A 22,971-nucleotide genomic window follows, 5' to 3' on the forward strand; every position below is an offset into this window, starting at 1 on the left:
TCATTTTTTTGAGTTAGCAAGGCCTAGCATTATTTAATATGTTTTATTTATCAATAATAAGATTATATAAGCTATATAAATATAATACAGTTGAAGTCAGAATTATTCTCCTCCCTGTTTATTTTTCCCCCAATTTCTGTTTAACAGAGAGATTTTTTTCTGCACATTTCTAAACATAATAGTTTTAATAACTCATTTTTAATAACTGATTTATTTTATCGATGCCATGATGACACTGAATAATATTTGTCTACTTATTTTTCAAGACACTTCTATACAGCTTACAGTGACATTTAAAGGCTTAACTAGGTTAATTAGGTTAACTAGGCAGAATAGGGTAATAAGGCAAGTTATTGCATAAGTTATTGTTTGTTCTAAGAAAAGAAATATAGTTTAAAGGGGCTAATAATTTTGTCATTAAAAAAAAAACTGCTTTTATTCTGGCTGAAATGAAACAAATAAGACTTTCGCCAGAAGAAAAAATATTATCAGACATACTTTACAAATTTCCTTGCTCTGTTAAACATAATTCTGCAAATATTTAAAAAAAGACAACAACAACAAAAAAGAAAATTTAAAGGGGGCTAATAATTCTAACTTCAGCTGTATATATAATAATCCTTTACTATATGACACTATTTTATTATGATGATATCAAAAATAAACACTCCTGCCCTGGAACACAGCACAAATTTCTTTATTTTATTTATTTTATATGGTAGATTTGTCATTCACAAGCAAATATTTCATTTAATTTAAGTAATATTATACAGAGATATTTAAAGGAAATCCTTTTATTTAGATGCTTTCTTTTTATGCTTTTCATTGAATACAATTGTAAGGTCATTCTTTTTTACTATTTTTTTATTTATTAATTTTATCATTATATATATATAAATAAATATATATATATATATATATATATATATATATATATATATATATATATATATATATATATATATATATATATATATATTTATATATATATATATATATATATATATTTTTTTTTTTTTTTTCAATGAATGCATGTACAGCATGTGTATTTAGTTTTAGCTTTATTTCACAGTTATGTATGTAAGCTCTTGGCTATGCTCCTGTTCTTGTATTGTCATCAAGCATTATTAGCTTTATTATTTGAATTAAAAAATTTTTATATACAATTATTTATTTATTTATTTTACAGAAAATGACAGAGTAACAAATGTTTTTCATTTGTCGGAAATGAAAATCAGCGTTATTTCTCTGAATATTAATTTATTAACTCTTCTGATGTTAAATAATTGTGTTTCTAAAAAAATAAATTATGCCTATAAAACCATGGCAGCTTTTTGGTTAATTTATGACAAAATTAAATAAATAAATAAATAATGCTCTAAATATCAACATTATTATTTTAAATAAGTGAATGCTTTTAGGTGGTTCATTCCGCTGTGGCGACCCCTGATGACTAAAGAGACTAAGTTGAAGGAAAACCAATGAATGAAGTAATGAATGCTTTTAGAAGGACGTAATGTTATTTATGTCAAAAAAGATGCTCAAAATTTAAATTTTCACTGAATTAAAATCTATTTAAAATGACAAGTACAGTCTAAAGAATTAAATGCAGCAGTCAAATAAAAAGTAAAACTATATCTCCAATGCATATTTGGATTAACTTTACAGTTAAAGAAGTGACATTTAAACTGATTAATTTCATTTAACCAGTGAAACAAGCTGTTACTCAGTGGTATAACCTCACAGCAAGAAGGTTGCTGGTTCGAGCCCTGGCTGGGTCAGTTTCTGTGTGGAGCTTGCATTTTCTCCTATTGTTGGCGTGGGTTTCTTCCAGGTGCTCCAGTTTCCCCCACAGTCCAAAGACATGTGCTAGAGGGGAATTGAATAAACTAAATTGGCCGTTGTGTGTGTGTAAGTGTGTATGGATGTTTCCCAGTACTGGGTTGAAGCTGGAAGGGCATCCACTGTGTAAAACATATGCTGGATAGGCTGGCGGTTCATTCCCCGTGGCGACCCCTGATTAATATAGAGACTAAGGAAAATGAATGACTGAATAATTCAATCCTAACTTGGTGATTATATACTGTATGGGAAATAGCATGTACACAAATAAAAATGGCCAAGTTAAAAACCTGATATTTATTTGTTTAAATTGATCTTAAGCATTATATTGAAACCATTAAAGATCTTATAAATAAAATATTTATGGAGTTAAAACTAAATTGGTTAAGGATGTATGTGATTTCTATTTATTTTATAGTTATTTTCTATTTACAAATTACTTGTAATTTTAATATAAAATCTAATTTTGTTTCTCTATTGATTTGTTCCTTTGATGTTAATGGAAAAAGATGTAAGTAATGTAATCCTCGATCTTTGTTTGCTATTTTGCTTGCTATGCAATAATAAATAGACTGTAAAAGATGGGCTATTAGCATTGAATCTTGCGCCGTCTATAGGCGAATACTTTAAATGTTGTTATGTTGCTTGGAGACCCGATAAACTAGAGCCACATTAACGTTCATAATCCACGGAGTAATGTTGATTTAGTCGGAGAATGTTTGATATATTGACGTGGAGCAACAACAGAGACAAGTGAGTGTTTGTATATCGTGTCAGTTTATAGTGTGACTTACTGGCGCCATTTTTTTATTCATGAAATGAATCGTTTGCTAAAAAATTACTTCACTGTCTACTGTTAAACCCATAAATCATTTGACTTGTTTCAGGCTCAAAACGCTAATATCTACAGGAGTGACTGAACGAAATGTGGTATGTTTTGTAGCACATTACACTCCCATGTGAAAAAATAGTAAGTAATTTAACTTAGTGTTTACCATACTTAAGTAACTTAAATAAGTCTGTTGTTTATATATATATATATATATATATATATATATATATATATATATATATATATATATATATATATATATAAACAACAGACTTAACAACAGATTACAGATTTTAATCAACAACAGATTATTATTATATATATTATAGTAATTAATATATATATATATTATAGTAATTAATAGCAAACAATGAACAATGTACTGTTTTTACCATACTTTAGTTAAGAAATTGACTTTTAATCTGTTGTTGTACTTTTGTAGTTGCTATAGTAGCACAGTAATATAAACAATTGACCCAATACTGAATAGTTTTCTTCAAGTCAGAATTATTAGCCCCCTTTGAATTTTTTTTCTTTTTTAAATATTTCCCAAATGATGTTTAACAGAGCAAGGAAATTTTCACAGTATGTCTGATAATATTTTTTCTTCTGAAGAAATTCTTGTTTGTTTTATTTCAGATAGAATAAAAGCAGACTTTAATTTTTTCAAAACCATTTTAAGGAAAAAATAATTTGCCTTTTTAGGCTATATATATTTTTTTGATAGTCTACAGAACAAACCATCGTTATACAATAACTTGCCTAATTACCCTAACCTGCAGAGTTAACCTAATTAACCTAGTTAAGCCTTCAAATGTCACTTTAAGCTGAACAGAACAGAACAGAAGTGTCTTGAAAAATATCTAGTCAAATATTATTTACTGTCATCATGGCAAAGATAAAATAAATCAGTTATACAGTGGTTAAAGCTGTATTGGTCTTTAATATTTAGTAAATATTACTGACGCTGTTAATTTTCTTTGACAGAGTAATGACACTTTTACTTAGACATTTTAAGGACAAATTTGTTCCACTGAAAAATTTTCATGACACAATTATAATGGCCTCACGAGTCACGTTATCATCAAGTTATGTTATCTATGTTAAGTTGTCATAACAAACAATGTCATCTTTGCATTTAAAATAACTGAGCAAATGACACTTAATAACAGTTGTCATAAGCATGCATAAAATCTTGAAATGTGTCATGGATTATAGGTCATGTCATGATTATAAGGTTTCATTGCAGTTTTATAACCACCCCTTCAAATAAAATGTTACCAGATTTTCTGAATTCTGTATTTTGACTCAGGTTTGATTAACAGCGTTTGATGATGGACGAGTCAGTAATCCAGCAGCACCTCTCGCATTATAAACAGGCCACAGAAACTGCACGAGAGGAGCTGGCAGCCCTGCAGGCCAAACACAACAGCCTACAAACACAGGTTTACACACTCACTGCCACATCATTCTCCTACATACTGCACTATTGCTACTGCATTACTGTCTTTTGGGTTAGTTTCACCTTTATAAAGCCAAAACCATTCAGTGTAAACCTAATGCTCTTAAATTATCTGAATTTGCTCTCCACGTCTTATAAGAATATGTCCAAAAAAGTGAGCAAAACTTTAAAAACGTTTAACACTCTTTCATCCATTTTACGATTTTTTTTTGGGTTTGTTGGTTCTACACACAATTGTGAACTTATGTTTTACGAATTAAAGTATTTCATTTTATCAGCTCTCAGAAAGCCAATCCAGAGTTGTTTCTCAAGAAGAGACTTTGAGGAGCTTAAAGGATGCTGTAGACAGATACAAAGAGAAAGAGGCCAGACAGGAGTCTCTGATCGGCTCCCTGAGAGAACGCAACTACAACACGGAGCAAGAGATGATCTCCATCACCTCCACCAGAAGCATCATGGACATCAGAATACAGACCCTCACCAAGGAGAACCAGGAGATCAAGGAGAAAATAATGCAGCTTGAAGTCGAGTCTAAGTGAGCATTTACTTTACACTAGTGTTTACAGTGGGGAAAATAAGTATTGAACATGTCATGTTTTTTTTTCTGGGAATAATATTTCTATAGGAGCTGTTCAGATGGAATTGAACCAGATTTTGGTAAAAACCCAAACAGTTCAAACATAAAAATAAAACAAATTAGAAACATTTGTAATGTGTAATAACAACAGAGTGACACAAGGAGAAAGCACTGAAATATATCGAAATGCTTTATATAAAAGGCTTTATTTGTTGGTGATGGCAGCTTAAAGACTTTTTTTAGGGTTATTCTACAGCTTGATTTTCTTTCTCTGAAAGCATTTGAGAGTTTCCTTGGCTGAGTTTTGGATAATTGTCTTGCTGAAATGTCCACCCGGGTTTCATCTTCATCATCATAATGTAGATGATAATAATATTAATTTACACTGAGGAAGGGCAGAGGGTTGCTGAAGAACTACTGAAAGATTTCAGCTGCTGTCTGGGCTTTCACTGCCTTTCTACACCTTCCTTTCTTCATGTGTTCAATACTTTTCCCCTCTGTCATTTTATTTTATTACACATAATTTCGTTTGTAAACAAATTAGTTTTGTTTACTTTGCACATGTGCAATTCTTTGGTTGTTAATCTGGGGAAATTTTTAAGTCAACAGCACTTTTAGAAATATGTTTTCTGAGAAAAATGGTGACACATTCAATACTTATTTCCCCTGCTGTATTTACAGATCTAAGATGGAATATCACATTTGGTGGGATCATAAAAATTAAAAGACAAAACAATTATAAATACATAAAGCATAAGAAATGAATAATAAAAATGTTCTAGCATCATGCAGAATAAAAGTGGTGTAAAAAAAGTGTTGTTAACAAGACTGATTTTTTTTTTATTAATGGTGTATGTATGTCGCACTTTAATGTTTCAGATCAACCAAATTTAAATATTGGTCAGTGATAACAGATAAAACAGGAAAACAAAATGTAAAAACTACAAAGCCCTGTGTGAGAAACAAAATCAAGATTTTGGAGTGGCCTAGTCAAAGTTCTGACCTGAATCCAATTGAGATGGAACGACCTTAAAAGGTTGTTCTAATGTGGCTAAATTACAACAATTATGCAAAGATGAATGTAACAGACTCACTGAAAGTTATCAAAAATGTTTGACTGCAGTTGTTGCTGCTAAGGGTGCCTCAACCAGTTACCAGTGAAAGCTTTTTCACACAGGGCTATGTAGTTTTGTATTTTGTTTTCTCTTAATAATAAAATAAAAAACCTAATTTCAAAACTGCATCATGTGTTTACCAAATCAACATACATATTCTGATTTGTATACTGGTAAATACTATATGACAAAAAGTCATGACAACAGCTCTTAGTTTTGTTATTTGAATTCATTTTAATCAGCGTAATGAGGTTAAAACAATACTTTTGTTTTAGTTATACAAAGTACAACACAGTCTAACACTTTTTTTAGGCAATCTGACTGATGCAAGTTGCAAAAAATAAGACTTACTTAAATATATATTTTATATATCATATATATACAATAATAGATTAATTGATCATACTATGATAATTTATACATTTTTATGATTAAAAGGTGCTTGCTGACAAATAGATAAAATTGCTGGTTTAAAAGATAATGACAAACTGAAATATAGATAGATATAAAATTGCATTGAATATATTATTATGGGGCTGCATTGTGATTTTTAAATAGAGTTTTTTAAATTTTGCATAACTATTTTTTGTTTTTAAAAAGCATTTTTGATATATAAACTATTGTTAAGGAAAATGACAATTAGTAAAAAAATGTGACATTTTTGACTCAAAAATGAAATAAAATTAAGCAAGACACATTTTACATACTGTACAAAAAAGCAAATCTATATTTGTATACATATTTGACCCTTAATGGGGACTTATTATGTTAAAATAACATTTATAAGGGGTTTAAACACAGTTGTGTGGCAACCGTGTGTGAATATAACCAGTTTCTAATGGTTAAAATGTATTCATTTTATTTTTTATAATCACACTTTATAAAAAAAAGTCTGCAGAAACACTTGGACTTACATTCTCCCTTTGTATGTGTCATCAGAGGTAAAAAGCCCCGCCCATTAGTGACCATCTCTCCCTCATTAGCATAGGCCATTAGTCTTCTTTATGAATCTGCCACTATGCTGACACATAGGCATTTGTAACTCTGCCCTTTTCTGAAAAGAGCACAATCTCATTTATATTTAAAGCAACAGTCACAAATAATGCCACAATTAGGAATAAAAGCCATAAAAAGGGCAGTTTCAAAGAGTTATAAAACATTATTTGTAAGTTATTTTGAGCTGAAACGTCACCTACACACTCTCGGGACATCAGAAACTTATTTTACTATAACTTATTTTTTTTTTATAAAAAATGGCTTATTAGGTAAGATATAATAATAAGACAAACTTGCCAAAATCATTTGTATTTTATTCTAAGGATTATTTTTTTTGTATGCACTATATTTTAAGATATTAATATTTATTAACTTTAACTGTACAGTTACTGTATACTAAACTATTACAGTACATGTACTTACCATCCGGATTAGGTTACTTGCATGTAATTATGCATAATTAATTGTAATTACTATTGTAAGTACATAAGAAAAACAACTTGTTCTTTTAATATACACTCATACCTGTTTGCAGACAGTATGTCGCAGAATGCAACAAGGCAAAACAGGAAGCCGCTGAGGCCCAGAGAAAGTGTGAGGAGTTTATATCAACGTTAGCAAACAAAATCTCTGTAATTGCGACAGGAAAAGCAGACCCTATGGATTATATTGTATCTGTGGTGAGTGTTTTCACATGTTTCAACCAATGCTGTAATATCCTCCCGATCTCTAACATATTTCTCCATCTGAAGGTGGATGCTTGCTTCAAGGACAGAGAGCGACTGAAGAACTGTGTTTGTGCTCTAGAGGAGAGTGTGAAGCTGTATGAGGTGGAGTGTAAAGCCAGCAGAGAAACTGTGAAGAGACTTGCCACTGATGTAGATCGTGAACAAACACTCTCAGCGTCCAGAGCAAATGAGCTCAACTCCAGCAGACAGGTCTCTTTATACACTCTACAAAAATATCTGCGAAATAACACCTTACATATTTTGTGATTCACAAGTGTTTTATTGGTTTATTCACAGATTTAAATTGCATTATGGGATGTTGATCTCTGCTCTGTCGTGTTTTGATGTTGTAAATTCAACTCAGCAGTTTAACAAAGTGGCTTTTATTGACATTTTAGTAGTTTGAGATAATATAAGGAATGAGAAATTATATATAGAGAAATAAGTCTGTAAAAGAAAAAAAAATGTACTGGCAGTTTATTACAAGGATTTTGTATTGTTATATACAACAACAACCATGACAATAAATCACTTGAACTATTAAAAATGTTAGTAAAAGTTACTTTTTAAAACTTTTTAGAGGTTAAAAGTTGTTGGAGGAAAGATCAAGCTCCCATATTGCAATTCAAAAGCAGAAATAAATGGGGAAAATAAAAGCATAAATGAAAGAATATGGAAAAAAATGCTTATTTCCAGATATTTTTTACACTTTACACCGGATACACTTAAAGGGGTGGCCCACAGTGTATTATTAAGGCTTGGTTGTTTTCATAGAATGCAAAGCAATGTGTGCTCATGCGTCATTTGTAGAAAATCAGGTTATTTTTTCATATATCCCACTTTTATTATATACAGCTACACTGCTAATGTGAAAACGACATATTTCCTAGTTCCTCTGAAAGGCCCGCCCTCAAGAGGCTCTGATTGGTCAGCTAACATAATGTGCTGTGATTCGTGAATCGGCTCCATGTCATGTCACGATCCTACAAGCACACGCTTTTGTGTAAGCAGTAGCTGAATCAGACAGAAAATGAAAAGCACACAGCTAAATCTCCCGTCTGCTCTCTAAAATGAATATATTTCACATATATTCGGAAATAGCATGCTTAAGAAATATAAAACATTCTTGCGAGTTTGTTATTTGAGATGTAGAACGCAGGGAAAGTTGTCACATAGAGAGACACTGCAGTGCTGCTGAAGATTGTGGGTGTTTACAACAGTTTGACTGATAAATATAAAATTGTAGCTAAATTGTTATCAACCTTGCTACAACATACCTCTAACGCTAAAAACTGTGCATGTAGTTGATCAATTTTACACTGCAAAAAATGCTTTTCTTACTTACATTTTTTTGTCTTGTTTCTAGTCCGAATATCTACAAAATCTTAAATCAAGAAGCATTTTCTAGACAAGCAAAACATATTGTCTTGTTTTAAGAAATAATATGCCAAAATGAAGTGATTTTTTCCTTAAATCAAGCAAAATAATCTGCCAATGGGGTAAGCAAAATAATCTTGTTTTTCAAGACAGAAAAAATCAAGACAAAAAATATAAGTAAGAAAAGCATTTTTTGCAGTGCATCAAATAAAAATACTTACAGGTTGTGGCTCACAATCAACAGCTTCGTCTGTTTGAGGAGTTTTAGCTGAATCCAGCACTGAACTGGGAGAGACTCTGCAAGCTTTCCTTTGTCAAATGTCAGCTATATCTTTTTTATAATTCTCTGGAACATAATTAAATTAAACTGCACTTCTATTTTTGTCCTTTAGAAGCTCAAAAACAGAAACAGAACAAGCTCTGTGGAAATAGCAGCGTTTGGACGGCATTTTAGCTTTGTCTGCTTTAACATTACAGCGCCTCTAGCCACACTTCTTCGCTGCGTGTGGTGAATCTCACTAGCCTGAATGAATTTTTTGTAGTTCTCAAACTTCATTCGCTGTAGGCTTTGCTAAGCTAACTATGTAAAAGCCAATGTCTCACACAGCTACATTACACATCAACTAAATAAATAAATGAATAAACTAAAGTTTAAAATATCATATCGTAGTGGACCACCCCTTTAAAGGGATAGTTCACCCAGAAATGAAAATTGACATAAATTGTTTCCCCTTGTTTCTTCTATTGAATGCAAAAGATGTACTGAAGAATGAGCTACTGACTGCTACTGTTTTTTTTTTTTGTTTTGTTTGTTTCTACTATGGAGGTCAATGGCTGTTTCCCCCCAACATTCTGCAGAATATCCTATTTTGTGCTCAACAGAAGAAAATAAATTCATAAAAGTTTACAACAAATTAAGTGTGAAGAATTGGTGTTAAAAATTTTGGGGTGAACCACTCGTCAAATAGTGACCTGAGCGAGTATTACGGAAAGTTTCTTAAGCCAAACAAGAAAATGAATGAATGAAACCATTTTTAATTTAAGATATTATATCTTAAGACCTAAAATATATTTTAGGTCTTAACTTAAGATATAACACCTTAAATTAAAAATAGTTTCATTCAATTATTAATTTTCTTTTTGGCTTAGTCCCTTTATTAATCCGGGGTCCCCACAGCGGAATGAACTGCCAACTTATCCAGCATGTTTTTACGCAGCGGATGCCCTTCCAGCCCCAACCCATCTCTGGGAAACATCCACACACACCCATTCACACTCATACACTACGGGCAATTTAGCCTACCCGGAGGAAACCCACACGAACGCATGGAGAACATGCAAACTCCACACAGAAAAGCCAAGTGACCCAGCCGGGACTCAAACCAGCAAACTTCTTGCTGTGAGGCCACAGTACATTGTATATAAAATGTGTTATATAAATAAACTTGCCTTGCCTAAATATGATGCATTGTGTTATAATAAATTCGGTGATATTGTATTTCTGTTCAGGAATTGGATCTCATCTCCCTGAGGAAAGTGAGTTTGGAGAGGGAGAATCAGAGTGCTAAAGTCTCTCTGCAGGAGGCTGAAGCGGCGCTGGCGTCTGCACAGCAGCTCTGCAGACACTACGAGAATCTGTCTCAAGATCTGCAAAATAAACTCCAGATTAGCCAGAACGAAGCCAAGGCGTCTCACCGTCACCACGGGGCCTTCATGAAGAAAGTAGAAACCCTGCTGGATGATCACAGCCTTCCTGGTCAACACACAGAGCAGGACATGCTTAGTGCACTCACAGATCTGTGCAAAAGGGAGACAAGTGCACAAAAGGTAATGTTTGCACTGCAGTTTATAATATTATAAATTACATTTTTTTTTACATTCAAGAAAGTCACTGGTTCGAGCCCTGGCTGGACCAGTTGGCATTTCTGTGTGGAGTTTGCATGTTCTCCCCATGTTGGCGTGGGTTTTCTCCAGATTCAAATGTGGGGTTTTATGCTGCGTTCACACCAGATGCAGATAAAGCATCAAGCACGAGTGATTTAAATATTAAGTAAATGCAAAGACACAAATAGACATCCTGCATGGCGATTTACGGTAATGACATGGATCAATCAAGCTGGAAAATCTGAGTTTCAGCTGACACTCGTGGTGCATTAACCAATCAGGAGCTTGCTCTTGTAGGGGCGTGATTATGCTGCAGTGCCTGTTCTTGGTGTCCCGTGGGGGAAATCCTCTTGCCGACACTAAACAACAGTTCATCAAACTGGGCTCCGCTCAGTCTAAAGCACCGCTGAAAGTTTCAATCATCCAGGCAATCGTTTCTGGAGGAGTTCATGAACTCATAGAGCTGGGTGCACCTATGAAATCAGGATCTAGTGGACACAGCGCCGAACGCATCTACACAGTTTTTCAGCCTTCATAAAGCACAAAAAGCACAGCTACTATCTTAATAAAATCCATGTTAGCCATTTAGCAACGAAGCTAGAGTCAGACAGAAGCCCTGCCCATGACGTGAATCCGCATCTATTGTAAAGTGAATTTGACTCACAAATGAAGCGAGTAAACTCTAACCGTACGTTCACACCGAAAGCGGCGAGAGCGTCCAAGGTCGCTCTGGCGACAACGCTGTCTGCCTTCAGCTCCGGCGGCGAGAGCATCAAAACTCGCTACATTGATCTCATATTTAAAGGAGCCGTTGCAGCATATCAGTTACATTCCTGCATAAAACATGTTTCTAGCGTGAAAATGTTGCGCACTTCTTATCAAATTCATACAACAATGGAAGATCAAGTTGCGTGTGGTGTGGCTTTGCTCTATTTATCCAATATGTGTCCATATGTCTGAAATATCCTGTAACAGCAGTACTGTTTTGTACTGTCACATCGCGTGAGATTCCCGCTTTTTTAAGATAAATTTATATAACATTAATGAACATCAGTATCTCGCCAGTGACTTATTTAATGTATGTTCCTGTGATTGAAAACATTGAAAATAATTGAAAATCCCCAAACCCTTGGGAACAACTGTGGTCGGAAGCAAAGTTCACAGGTCTGTGTTCTCTGAACTGCTATCAAGCGGTGGACGTCTTCATTCTGATTGCTTGCCGCCGAACCGCGTCATAGCTCATTACCATAAAATTGACTTCATTTCAACTCTCCTCAATGCTCACGCCGGCGAAGACGCGCCGCGCTGCTCCATCGCCGCCAGCTCTCATTGAAAATGAATGATTTCCGGCTAATTTGACGCTTTTGCCGCTTTCGGTGTGAACGTACGGTAAGGCCCAATCTGGAGTTCAAAATTTACCCCCAAGAATTGGGACAGCACTACAACACCTGCACACATCATCATATGTCATTGCGATCTCCTGCTTCATATGTGATTGAAGATCGCGGCTGCTGTAGTTATTCCAGTTGTGTTATTTTTTATTATTTATCTTCAGGAAATCACTGAAGGCATATATTATGTTATCATAACGATATAATGTGGCAATAAGATCGTAACTGTACTGTGTTGTAGGGATAGTTTACAGTTTAACCCAAAGAATGACCAGTCTGGTTGATGAAGAAGAGCCGGAGTCAGAGATTTTTAAAAAAAAATCAAGTTTACTGAAGATAGTTTGCAGTTTCATTCGCAGAAGCCAGCTTCAACACTCGCAATGAGTTCCTAGGCCGCTCTGCCTTACAGTTTCAACAATCGAACAATTATACTCTTTACACAAGTCCAGAAAGGGTGGGATCCAGGTCAACAGTTCTCATTGGTTACAACAGAAATAGACAATTCTAAATACATGCGTCAAAGAAACATAGTATCTACTTCCAGATATGGATGGTCTTAATGTGTGCGTCAAAGAAAGCATTGTATCTGTCTCCAGATATGGATGGCGACCTGATGCCTAGAGGTGAGGTCGCCCTAAGTTATTAGGAGCTGATCTCCGACCTGTAAAAAGCTAAACCAGGAACACAATAGACACAAAAGACCATCTGTGTTAAAGACTCACGGATGTATCTTGTACGTTCAGCTGTGTTATCAGGCTGGTTCAAGACTGTTTCCATCAACAGTCTGCTGCAATATCTTTACTCCACACAGTCTATCTCCACACAAAAAGGAATTACATTAAAATTAATTATACTCAAAAACAGATCAATCAAACAGCTATAATATTATAGGCAATATCAGGACAACTAGAACAGGCGTCTTCTTCTCCTCTGTATTGGACCTCCAGTCATAGGAACAGATGGGGAGAGAGAGAGAGATCTCCATGACCTATGACCTGGTTTGTGTGTTTGTGTGCAGTTTTAACTTATTCATTAGTTAAAATCAATTCACAGTTAAATACTGAGAAACAGGATGATGAAAAGGATAAATGGTGCTCCATGATGAGACGGATTGGAAAGCAGAAATCCGAATCCTTCAGTGTATTTACACAGTGGCCATATTCATCTATGTAAACACAGTAAATTAACATTATAGCAGACACTGTAAAAAGCTCATTCCCAGCCACTGGACATTACTGACAGGGTATTAGAGTCTCATGGAATGTCAGAATGTTGTGGGACTGCTATACAGGATGATTATGGATTATAGATCGCGGAATTTAGCGGTTTTTACTTTAGCGTTTTTTTTAAAGCATGACGGTAAAACACGAATGCGGTTAAGAATGTATTAAAACATGTTTATTTGTCATAAAAATTCGTAATAATGACAAAAAATACTGATTTGTGGATCTCCTGACTTCCGGGTTCAGCAACACTACCGTTGTGACAGGTGTATTCTGGGAAATTTTCTTACCCCTTGGTTTCGAGTGTGGTCCTGAAAAATCTTTGTTCACAGGGCTATTCACCCCTTCCCCTTAGTCCTACGCCTTCAAGCTAAAGAGAATTGGGACACCCATACCCCTTGACGTGAACTTGCAAAACAAGGGGTAGAATTGGGATTGAGCCAAAATGTTCACGCGTCTATTCACGCATGATTGAACACAGCATCAGGATGCACAAATGAACACGCAACATAACCTTAGCCCTCTTTTCAGATTAGCATTAGATTCTACTTTATTGTCATTACACATGTACAAGGCAACAAAATGCGTTTACACGTAGGCATTTGTAGCACAATTTGTATCAAAGCCTAAAAGGGTCATAAAACGTGAGCTGAAACTTCACATACAAACTCTCGGGACATCAGAGACTTATTTTAAATCATGTAAAAAGAGGAATAATAGGGCCCCCTTAATGTTTAAACGAAGCAGTTTTTTTTTATTCAAAGAACATTAAAAATAGCATGTTTATTACAGAATGGGAACATGAACTGTACTTGTGTTAGCTGGACTTGTTTTCTGCATGCTCTAGTCTCAGATGGAGATGGAGGTCAGGCTGGCAGAGATGGTGGAGCAGTTGTCCAGCATTAAAGAGCATCAGAACACCTCAGAGCAGAAGAAGCAGGAGCTGCTGGACAGAATACAGAGTCTGGAGGACGAGCTGATTAACGCCAGAGTCTGCAAAGACGGAATGAATCAGGACAAACAGCAGGTGAGCATCCGGCCACTGTGTATCCAACATCATTTTTTTTTTAGCTTGGATGCTGTTGTTTGTCACCACATTTATTATTATGTAGCATGTTATAAAGCGCCTTTTAAAGGTCCCGTAAAATTAAAATAAAACTTTTACCCCTGGTTTCACAAATAAGGTTTAAGGCTAGTCAAGATTAAATTGCTTGTTTGAGCTTTATCAACTCAAAATTACTTGCGTGAGATGTCTTAAAATATGTCAGTATCATATTTTATCTCCAGGTGCACATCAGTATTATATTTTACTAAGGCCATTTTTATAAATGTGGCTTAAATAGCCTAATTTAACTAAGGCCTAGTCCTGGCTCAATCTAAGCCCTGTTTGTGAAACTGGGCCTTAGTTTCTAATGATATCTGTTAGCTAGTGTGCTTCAAATCAGTGACAAAATACACATTTAGAAAATATAAAACTGATATAAACATATATAAACTGATATAAAACTATATCTCATTATAAATGTCCTTAGATGAGCTGTCAGTATGTCATTGCTCTTCCTCTTCTTGTTGTGTAGTATCTGCGGTTTGTGGAGCAGCTCTCCGAGATGCTAAAAGTGGATGATGTTGCTGCAGAGCTGGGGTTTGATATGAGACTGGAGGTCATTCTGACTCGAGCACAGCAGCTGAGCAGACACGAAGGAACGGCTTTACTGGAGACCAAGACACAAACATACAGCCTTCAGAGAAAGGTCTGCAAACATCAGCGCAAGTCAACTTTACAATTACTTAGCAGAGTTTTCTTGCATACATTTTGGGATTTCACATGTAATATACAAGGTTAAATCATAAACCTAAAAGGATTTTTGTTAATTGTAACAAAAACATAATCCTTAAATTAAATCTAAATTAATTTCTAGTAATTTAAAAATTGTTGGATTAAAAATAGTGTTATTATTATTTGATGATTTAATACTGAATCGGCCCTGCATTTCTCATATCTGGCTTAGCTTAAGGAGCAGAAGTCTCGGTCGGAGAGTAAAGATCTTTACCTGGAGCTGCTGAGGAGGAAGGTGCAGCAGCTGGAGGAGGAGAAGCGCAGCCGCTCGACTCTGGCTTTGGAGAAAGACGACGCTGCTCTGTCTTGTAAGAAGCTCCAGAAGCGTGTGGATCGATTGCAGGCGGAGCTCAGCACTTTACGCTTCTCCAACACCGAGCTCAAAGCGCAGCTGTCCCACACCAATCAGCTCCAGGTACAGGGGCGAGCCCTGGCCAGCAGACCTGCACCTAACAGAGCCGTTTCAGCTTAAAACGCTAATATCCTAATATCCCACTTAAGGGTGTCACGATCCTCCAAATCCTCCATTCGATTACATTTTCGATTCTAAAGTCACGATTCGATTTTCGATTATGAATAATTAAATAATTAATAACGAATTAATTATTTGTAGCCTACAGTTTAAACTACCTGACCTGCATGATCTTTGTTTTACCCATAAACAAATCATACAGTAAATGAATAAAGGCAAGTTACACACATAATTACCACCTGTCAATCACTTTTTTCCGCGGGACTCGTGAATAGGCAGTGATCTGTGTCGTTATAATGGCGTCGGTAAAAAAGGTGCACAACCAACAGGAACCAGCCAACAATATCTGTAGTGTTCGCTAAAATGACTAAGTACTTGTGTGAAAGTAAAAGATGGAAGCAGTCTACTGACCCGCTGACTGCCTTGACCCGCTGTCTCGAGCGCATGACAATGTGTGTGCGTCTGTGTCTGTGTGTGAATGAGTGTGTGTGGTCACGTGATGTGCATTTTCAGCGGTAGTGAGGAAGGAGGGCTGCTCAGAAATGCTACACGCCAGTGTGGATCTGGATCGTTATCGTTCTAAAATGCCATTTAAAAAAAAAGACATATTAGTGTAAACAGGGCCTGAGAGTGTATTTTTCACGAGCGGATTTGCAATGGGTGCGGGGCGGAGGATCGCGATGCGCCCATCGTCTATCATCCCAACCGTAATACGTACATAGCAGAGCTTGCAAACTGTGTTTTTTTTTTTTTTGTCGACAACACGAACGTTGTCAACATCACTAACTGGAAATCCAAAATACTTCCACACCGGCGACTTCATTGAAAGAGGAGAGGGTTTAAGTTCTGTCGACAGTTCTCCTGCGTCTGCAGTTTAAGAAGCACTTCAACAAGCCTGTTTTTTTCCCGCTTGGCAAGCCAAGCTAACGTGACATGGGGGCGTAGCAGCATCGACGATTCTATTTTTTGATTCGACAATCGAAGTTGAGCATAAATTTCGATCGATTTCGATTAAAAATCGGAATCGTGACACCCTTAATCCCACTAAAACCACTTTGCACTCTACATAGGGTAATGTAAAGACCTGGTCACACTAGTGAAATTCTGTCGTACAGCACTGCAAAACAGAGCAGGATAAAACAAGATGGATGATTCGACAAAGAGAGCGATTGCTCCATATTTAAAATAACGGAGAGCAAGCTTGAACTCTTGAATGCAGCAACATGTGAAACTTCCCAGCAGGCACAGGACAGCAACATGACGTCAGATTGATGTTGTACCCAAACGTCATGGGACACTGCATTTTGTTTGGAAATGAAAATCAGGTTGACGTCAGAACTTTACATCAGACCGGCAACAGTGTCCAACATCAGACAGAACTTGCATTTTGGTCACATTCCAACGCAACCTAAAAACAACCAAATATCAACATCTAATGCGGTGTTTAAACCAGATGCAGAACGTGCAAATAAATTGCGCTGTTTGCATGTAAATATATGGGTGAACATTTTGAGTTTACTTGATTCATTTGTGTCAAATCCGCTATATTCGCACGTCATATTCACTTCACAATAGATGCGGATTCACGTCATGGGCAGGGCTTCTGTCTGCCTGCTGACTCTAGCTTTGTTGCTAAATGGCTAACATGGATTTTATTGAGATAGTAGCTGTGCTTTATGAAGGCTGAAAAACAGTGTTGATTCGTTTGGAGCCATGTCTTACTTACATGATACTTTCAGAGGTGCACCCAGCTCTGTGAGTTCATAAACTCCATTTTTCAGTTTGATTAACTGTTGTCCGGTGTCGGTAGGAAGATTTCCCCCTCGGGACCCAACAACAGGCACTACAAAAGAGAACTCCTGATTGGTTAACGTGGTGCGAATTTCTGTCAGGCAAGTCAATCGCGCAGATTGCTTAACTCACGCCATTTCATATGTGAGAATCACGTCATTCGAGCCGCCTCATTTGCGCTTAACGCTTCATCTGTGTCTGGTGTGAACGCAGCATATTGATGTTACAACTTGATGTTGTATGGACCGTACTAATATGACGTCTATCAGATGTTGGATGTTGGTAGCCACACCTGACTGATAAATGTCAGTATGTGATGGCAATATGACTTTGGTTTAAGATGTTGGCTAGACGTTGGATTTTGGTCACTTTCCAACACAACCTAAATTTAACAAAATATTAACCCCATTTCACGTTGTTATTGGATGTCAAAATAACATTGTCCTTAGACAAAGCAACCTAAATATAACCTAATATTAACGCCTTATGATGTTGTGTGCCTGCTGGGTTGTTGCACAAGCTTGCATTTCGATAAATGGAATTCTAATGCTGTGTTCACACCAGATACGGCACACCTGAATAAAACCGCGCTGTTCGCTTGCAAATAGATGCATGAACATTTTGAGTTTACTCGCTTAATTCACGCGTCATATTCGCTTCACAATAGATGCGGATTCATGTCATGTGCAGGGCTTCTGTCTGCTTGGTGACTGTAGCTTTGTTGTTGGACTTTATCGATAGAATAGCTGTGTTTATGTGCTTTAGGAAGACTGAAAAACAGCTCGGATTCGTTCGGCGCAATGTATGAGTCCACTAGATCCTTTCAGAGGTGCAACTAGCTCTGCGAGTTCATAAACTTTACCTGAATGATAGAGGCTTTCAGTGGTGCTTCAGACTGAGCCGAGGCGAAATTGATGAGCTGTTGTCGGTGTCAAAATGAGGATTTCCTCTCGGGACACCAACAACAGGCGCTACGTCATAACCACATCCCTACAAAAGCAAGCTCGTAATTGGTTAACGCAGCGCAAATGTCCGCAAAAATTCAGATTTTCCAACTCTTGCCACTTCATTTGCCCGAATCGTGTAACAGGATGTCTAATCGCGTCTTGGAATTGACTTAACATGTAAATAACTTGCACTTGTTGCTCAATTCACATCTAGTGTGAACAGAGCATAAAAGGTAAAAATTGCAGTGTGACCGCAGCTTTACCCTTTATACACAAATGCAATTAAGCAGTAGACTAGTCCACTTTCAGAATGAAGATTCTAATAAATAAATAAATTTGCGTTTCTAGTCAAACAAAAATCTAAATTTTCTGATAAACTGGCACCAAAAAAAATAAATAAATAAAAAATATATATATACTATAAAATAATATATATATATATATATATATATATATATATATATATATATATATATATATATATATATATATATATATATATAAACTGGATTTTCTGCGGTAGGAGTAGTTACTGTGGGCCTTTTTTCTTTTATAATTTTCTTTTTGTCTGAATTAAATTTTCCATTAAACATTTTTTAATGTGCATAAAAATATATGGATGGGAACATAGCAGCCTTCACTTGTTCCGAACCCTTTAAGTTTATCTTTTCTGTTAAACAAAAGATATTTTGAAGAATGTTGGGATCCAAACAGCTGATGGTCATCATTGGCTGCCATAGTAGAAAAAAAAAAAAAGTAAATGGTGACTATCAACTGACCGTCAATGGTGACCAATCATTTTAAATATAAAAATGATTTGTAATTAACATTAACTTTCTTTGAAATGTATTAAGGGGATGTGAAAATGCCTTCATAAAAAAAAGAAAGCTTACAAAGGAACAATATTCTATAGTGTTTTTGACTTGTATATTCTTGGAGAATAAAATGCTCATGTTTTACAATAGATTCCTCCGATCAGTCATTGTTTTGGTAACTGGATGTATATGGGTCAAAAACAAGACAAAAGTTTAAAAGAAATACACACAAAGCATAGTAAATATTAAAAGCATATCGAAAGTGCCAGCTTAAATGTTTCAAACTATTTAATAACGTGACGTTTAAATAACCCCTTTTTTAAATAACAAAAAAAGTATAAATATAAAATATTCACAATATTTTTGGGTAATTTATCTCTTTAAACATGACTGGTTCTAACTGGTTGAAATGGTTTATGCTTAAAGTTAAAGTATAAAGTAAAAGTAGAGGTAACGTTAAGTTAAGAGTTACGTTAAGAGTTATGTTAAGAGATGAAATGTGCATGGCTGAATTGCACGAAGATCAAAACATGCATTTAAAACATAGAACCTAAATTATTTATGCCAGCTTTAATAATGCTTTTTCAGAGTGTGCTTATAAATGCTTAGTTTCTGCTGTCTTTGGTGCAACAAGATCACAGTGATGGAACAAAAGCAAACCATCGAGGAGCAGAATAAGAATCTGGGAAAGCTTGAGAAGAAAAAGGTGAAGACGGAGCAGAAACTTACCAGCGTCACGTCAGAGCTAAAAAGCCAGGAGCTCAAAGCCAGAGATGAGATTCAACAAGCCCACAGACTCCTGGACACTCAATCCAGTGCCATCGCAGATCTCACACACACAGAGAAACAGGTACAGAGAGTGATATATTAGTGTTTCTCAATGACGTTCCTGGAACACCACCAGCACTGCCAGTTTTAGATGCCTCCTTTGTCTGTCACACACTTTACTGATCTTTCAGTTTCTGCTAATGAGCTGATGATCTGAATCAGGTGTGTTTGGTGAAGGAGACAGAGGCTGTTTCTTAATTCCAAGAACACAGAGAACGGACTCACATTCTTGTGGAGACCGGCTTTTTCAAGTTACCTTAGAACATGGGTGTCAAACTCAATTTCTGGAGGGCCGAAGCCCTGCACAGTTTAATTCCAACCCTGCTCCAACACACTTACCTGTAGGTTTCAAACAAGCCTGAAGGACTTTGATCAGGTGTGTTTAATTAGGGTTGGAACTAAACTGTGCAGAGCTGCGGCCCTTTTGGAACTACGGCTGCGTCCGAAACCGCATACTTCCATACTATATAGGACGCTAAAATCAGTATGCGAGCTGAGTAGTATGTCCGAATTCATAGAATTCGAAAATCAGTATTCTACATTTATATTTACATTTTTGCGATTATTTTGTGTTTAATTGAGAATTTTGCAGGATAGCAAAAATGTGCATCTTTTTGTTGATTTTGCTTTGGATTCAGCGATCGAGGAATCGCGAAAAACTAGGGGGTCTGTTTATAACCAGCCAATTGAGTGAGCTCACTTTCGTTCTGCCCAATCAGAATTGTGCAACTGTTCTCTTCATTCCAGCAGGCATGTGAAAAGTTTAATATTCCAAATAACAACTTTTTCCGACAATAACATGTTTTATTGTCAACTACAGACCAAGTCCTTGTTCCAGTAAATTGTTTTTTTCTTTCCTAAGTGCAAAGTAGAGTGTATAGTGTGCTTCAGATTGTACAATTGTAGTTTTTTTTTTGTTTTTTTATTATTTACCTTTTTATTTGTTGGTATGTTTTTTTTGTATGTGCTTAAGTTATAGATACTATCTATACTTTTTGAAATATGATTGTGTTTTTTCTTCTTTTTTGTAATGTAATTTGCCATTAAAGTCATAAGTAAAAAAACTAATAATAAAAAAAGGAATTGTGCAACTGAACTACGCCCACAATAAAAAAAAGAAAACAAATAAACCACTGACAAGTGGGAATATGGCACCTGCTGCTTTAGAAGCATTAATGGATGAATTAAAATCAAAGAAAAATTGCATTGGTAATATGGGAATATTTTGGTTTTAAAGTCACAAACACTGAACAAAAACAGGGAATTTTTAAGAGCTATAGCAGAATTGTTGCCATGGCTTACAGATTATTGAGGGGAAGCTTGAATTAAATTAAAATGAGCTTGAATTAAATCGTAAATCAAATCACAACCGCAATATCTGTCAAATAAAAAAAAATTAATAAAATATTTTAAAAATTATTTAAAAATTCCCCCCAAATCGCACAGCCCTACTCCAAACTGTTGCACGATTATGCATATAAACAGCAACATCACTGAGATTTCAGCTAAAGTTGGTTTTTTATTCACACCTTTAGACTTTCTCCTTAATAACATAACTTCAGAAAAGCATTGTTATCGAATTGTGAATAATGAAATCATATCAGCAGCCAACGACTATCAAGGTACAACATTGTACGCAGTCAGTTAAATAAGGCTAAGTTAATATTAATGCTGTTTTGAAGTACTTACATGGGATTTCAGACTAATAATTAAAGTTGCATAAACAATATTGGGAGCATGTCAAAATGTGTAAGTGAACGAATGTGGTAACTTAATATAAAACTAACTTTACGTTACTGCAATTATTGTAGTAACAGGTAACCGCGGTTAACAGGTATTGAGGTAATTATATTGTTTACCACGCCGTTACTTTGAACATTGGGTCTGGAATAACATGTATGACTTCAAAACAATGTTAGCGTTATTTAATTGATTGTAAATTGCGTTGTATAAGTTAGTCATTGGCTGCTAAAATGATTTCACTATTTAGAATTGGCTAACAATGCTTTTCTGAAATTATATTAGCAGAAAGCCTGAAAGTACTGTACCGATATAAAACCAACTTTACCTTAATATTTCAGACAGAATATTGTAAGTTACTTGGTAAACAATATAACGTCATGAAGTTGTTAAACGAATATAAAACCAACTTTTCCTCAGTTTAAGTTAACATGTATTTTTCTACTATACCTTGCAGTTGCTGGACTTCTACACGGTGGTGTCCCAGATGTTGGGCGTTCACTGCACAGGCTGCATCCCGAACTATGAAGTCCTCAGACGCCTGGAGGTTTTGATTCAGTCGCGTCAGTGTCACAGCACTGCTCATTTACACACCTGCTGGAACTCTCCAGTTTCATCCATAAATGTCGATCAATCTCACGAGTTTAAACCTCAGGCTCTTCCAGCAGCTTCATCTCCTACAGCCTCATTAATAAACCCGCATTAATAACAGCCTTCAGAAAGAGCTTACAAGATGTATGAATTGAAAGATCAGTTAACCTTTCAAAACATTGTTTTCTGTCTTCTCAAAAAAAGACCAAAAGAAGGCGGGACTTGCTTGTCTTTATCAGGTGAATTGATAGCATTGTTGGATGGATGTGGTTTGCTATTGGTGGATCTTATTTGATTGACAGGATGTCTCACTGTATTGATAAAACGTAATCAGATAAAAGAATTGTTATTGATTTTAATTAATAATTATGAGAGCATGTATTTGATAAAAAATATAATTGCATGGATAGATGCTTTATAATAAATAAGGCAATATTTAAACAACTGCTCAATTTGATTTAATGGTTATTAGAATGTTGACTATGTTCATGCATTCCCATGTATTTATGAGTTAACATGATTT

General features: G+C 35.5%; 1 protein-coding gene across 1 annotated transcript; it reads left to right on the forward strand.

The window, feature by feature from the left end:
- The first annotated feature begins 2,480 nt into the window (after window positions 1-2,480).
- On the forward strand, window positions 2,481-22,900 carry ccdc170 (coiled-coil domain containing 170). The gene is made up of 12 exons (XM_003200311.5): window positions 2,481-2,595; window positions 2,730-2,772; window positions 3,987-4,119; window positions 4,415-4,671; window positions 7,360-7,504; window positions 7,577-7,762; window positions 10,439-10,756; window positions 14,275-14,454; window positions 15,005-15,178; window positions 15,437-15,679; window positions 19,924-20,139; window positions 22,315-22,900. The coding sequence occupies exons 3-12, from the start codon at window positions 4,006-4,008 to the stop codon at window positions 22,561-22,563; spliced, it is 2,082 nt and encodes a 693-aa protein (XP_003200359.3). The 5' UTR covers window positions 2,481-2,595; window positions 2,730-2,772; window positions 3,987-4,005; the 3' UTR covers window positions 22,564-22,900.
- Window positions 22,901-22,971: the final 71 nt, after the last annotated feature.

The sequence above is a fragment of the Danio rerio genome, chromosome 17 (assembly GCF_049306965.1).
Source record: "Danio rerio strain Tuebingen ecotype United States chromosome 17, GRCz12tu, whole genome shotgun sequence".
NCBI lineage: Eukaryota > Metazoa > Chordata > Actinopteri > Cypriniformes > Danionidae > Danio > Danio rerio.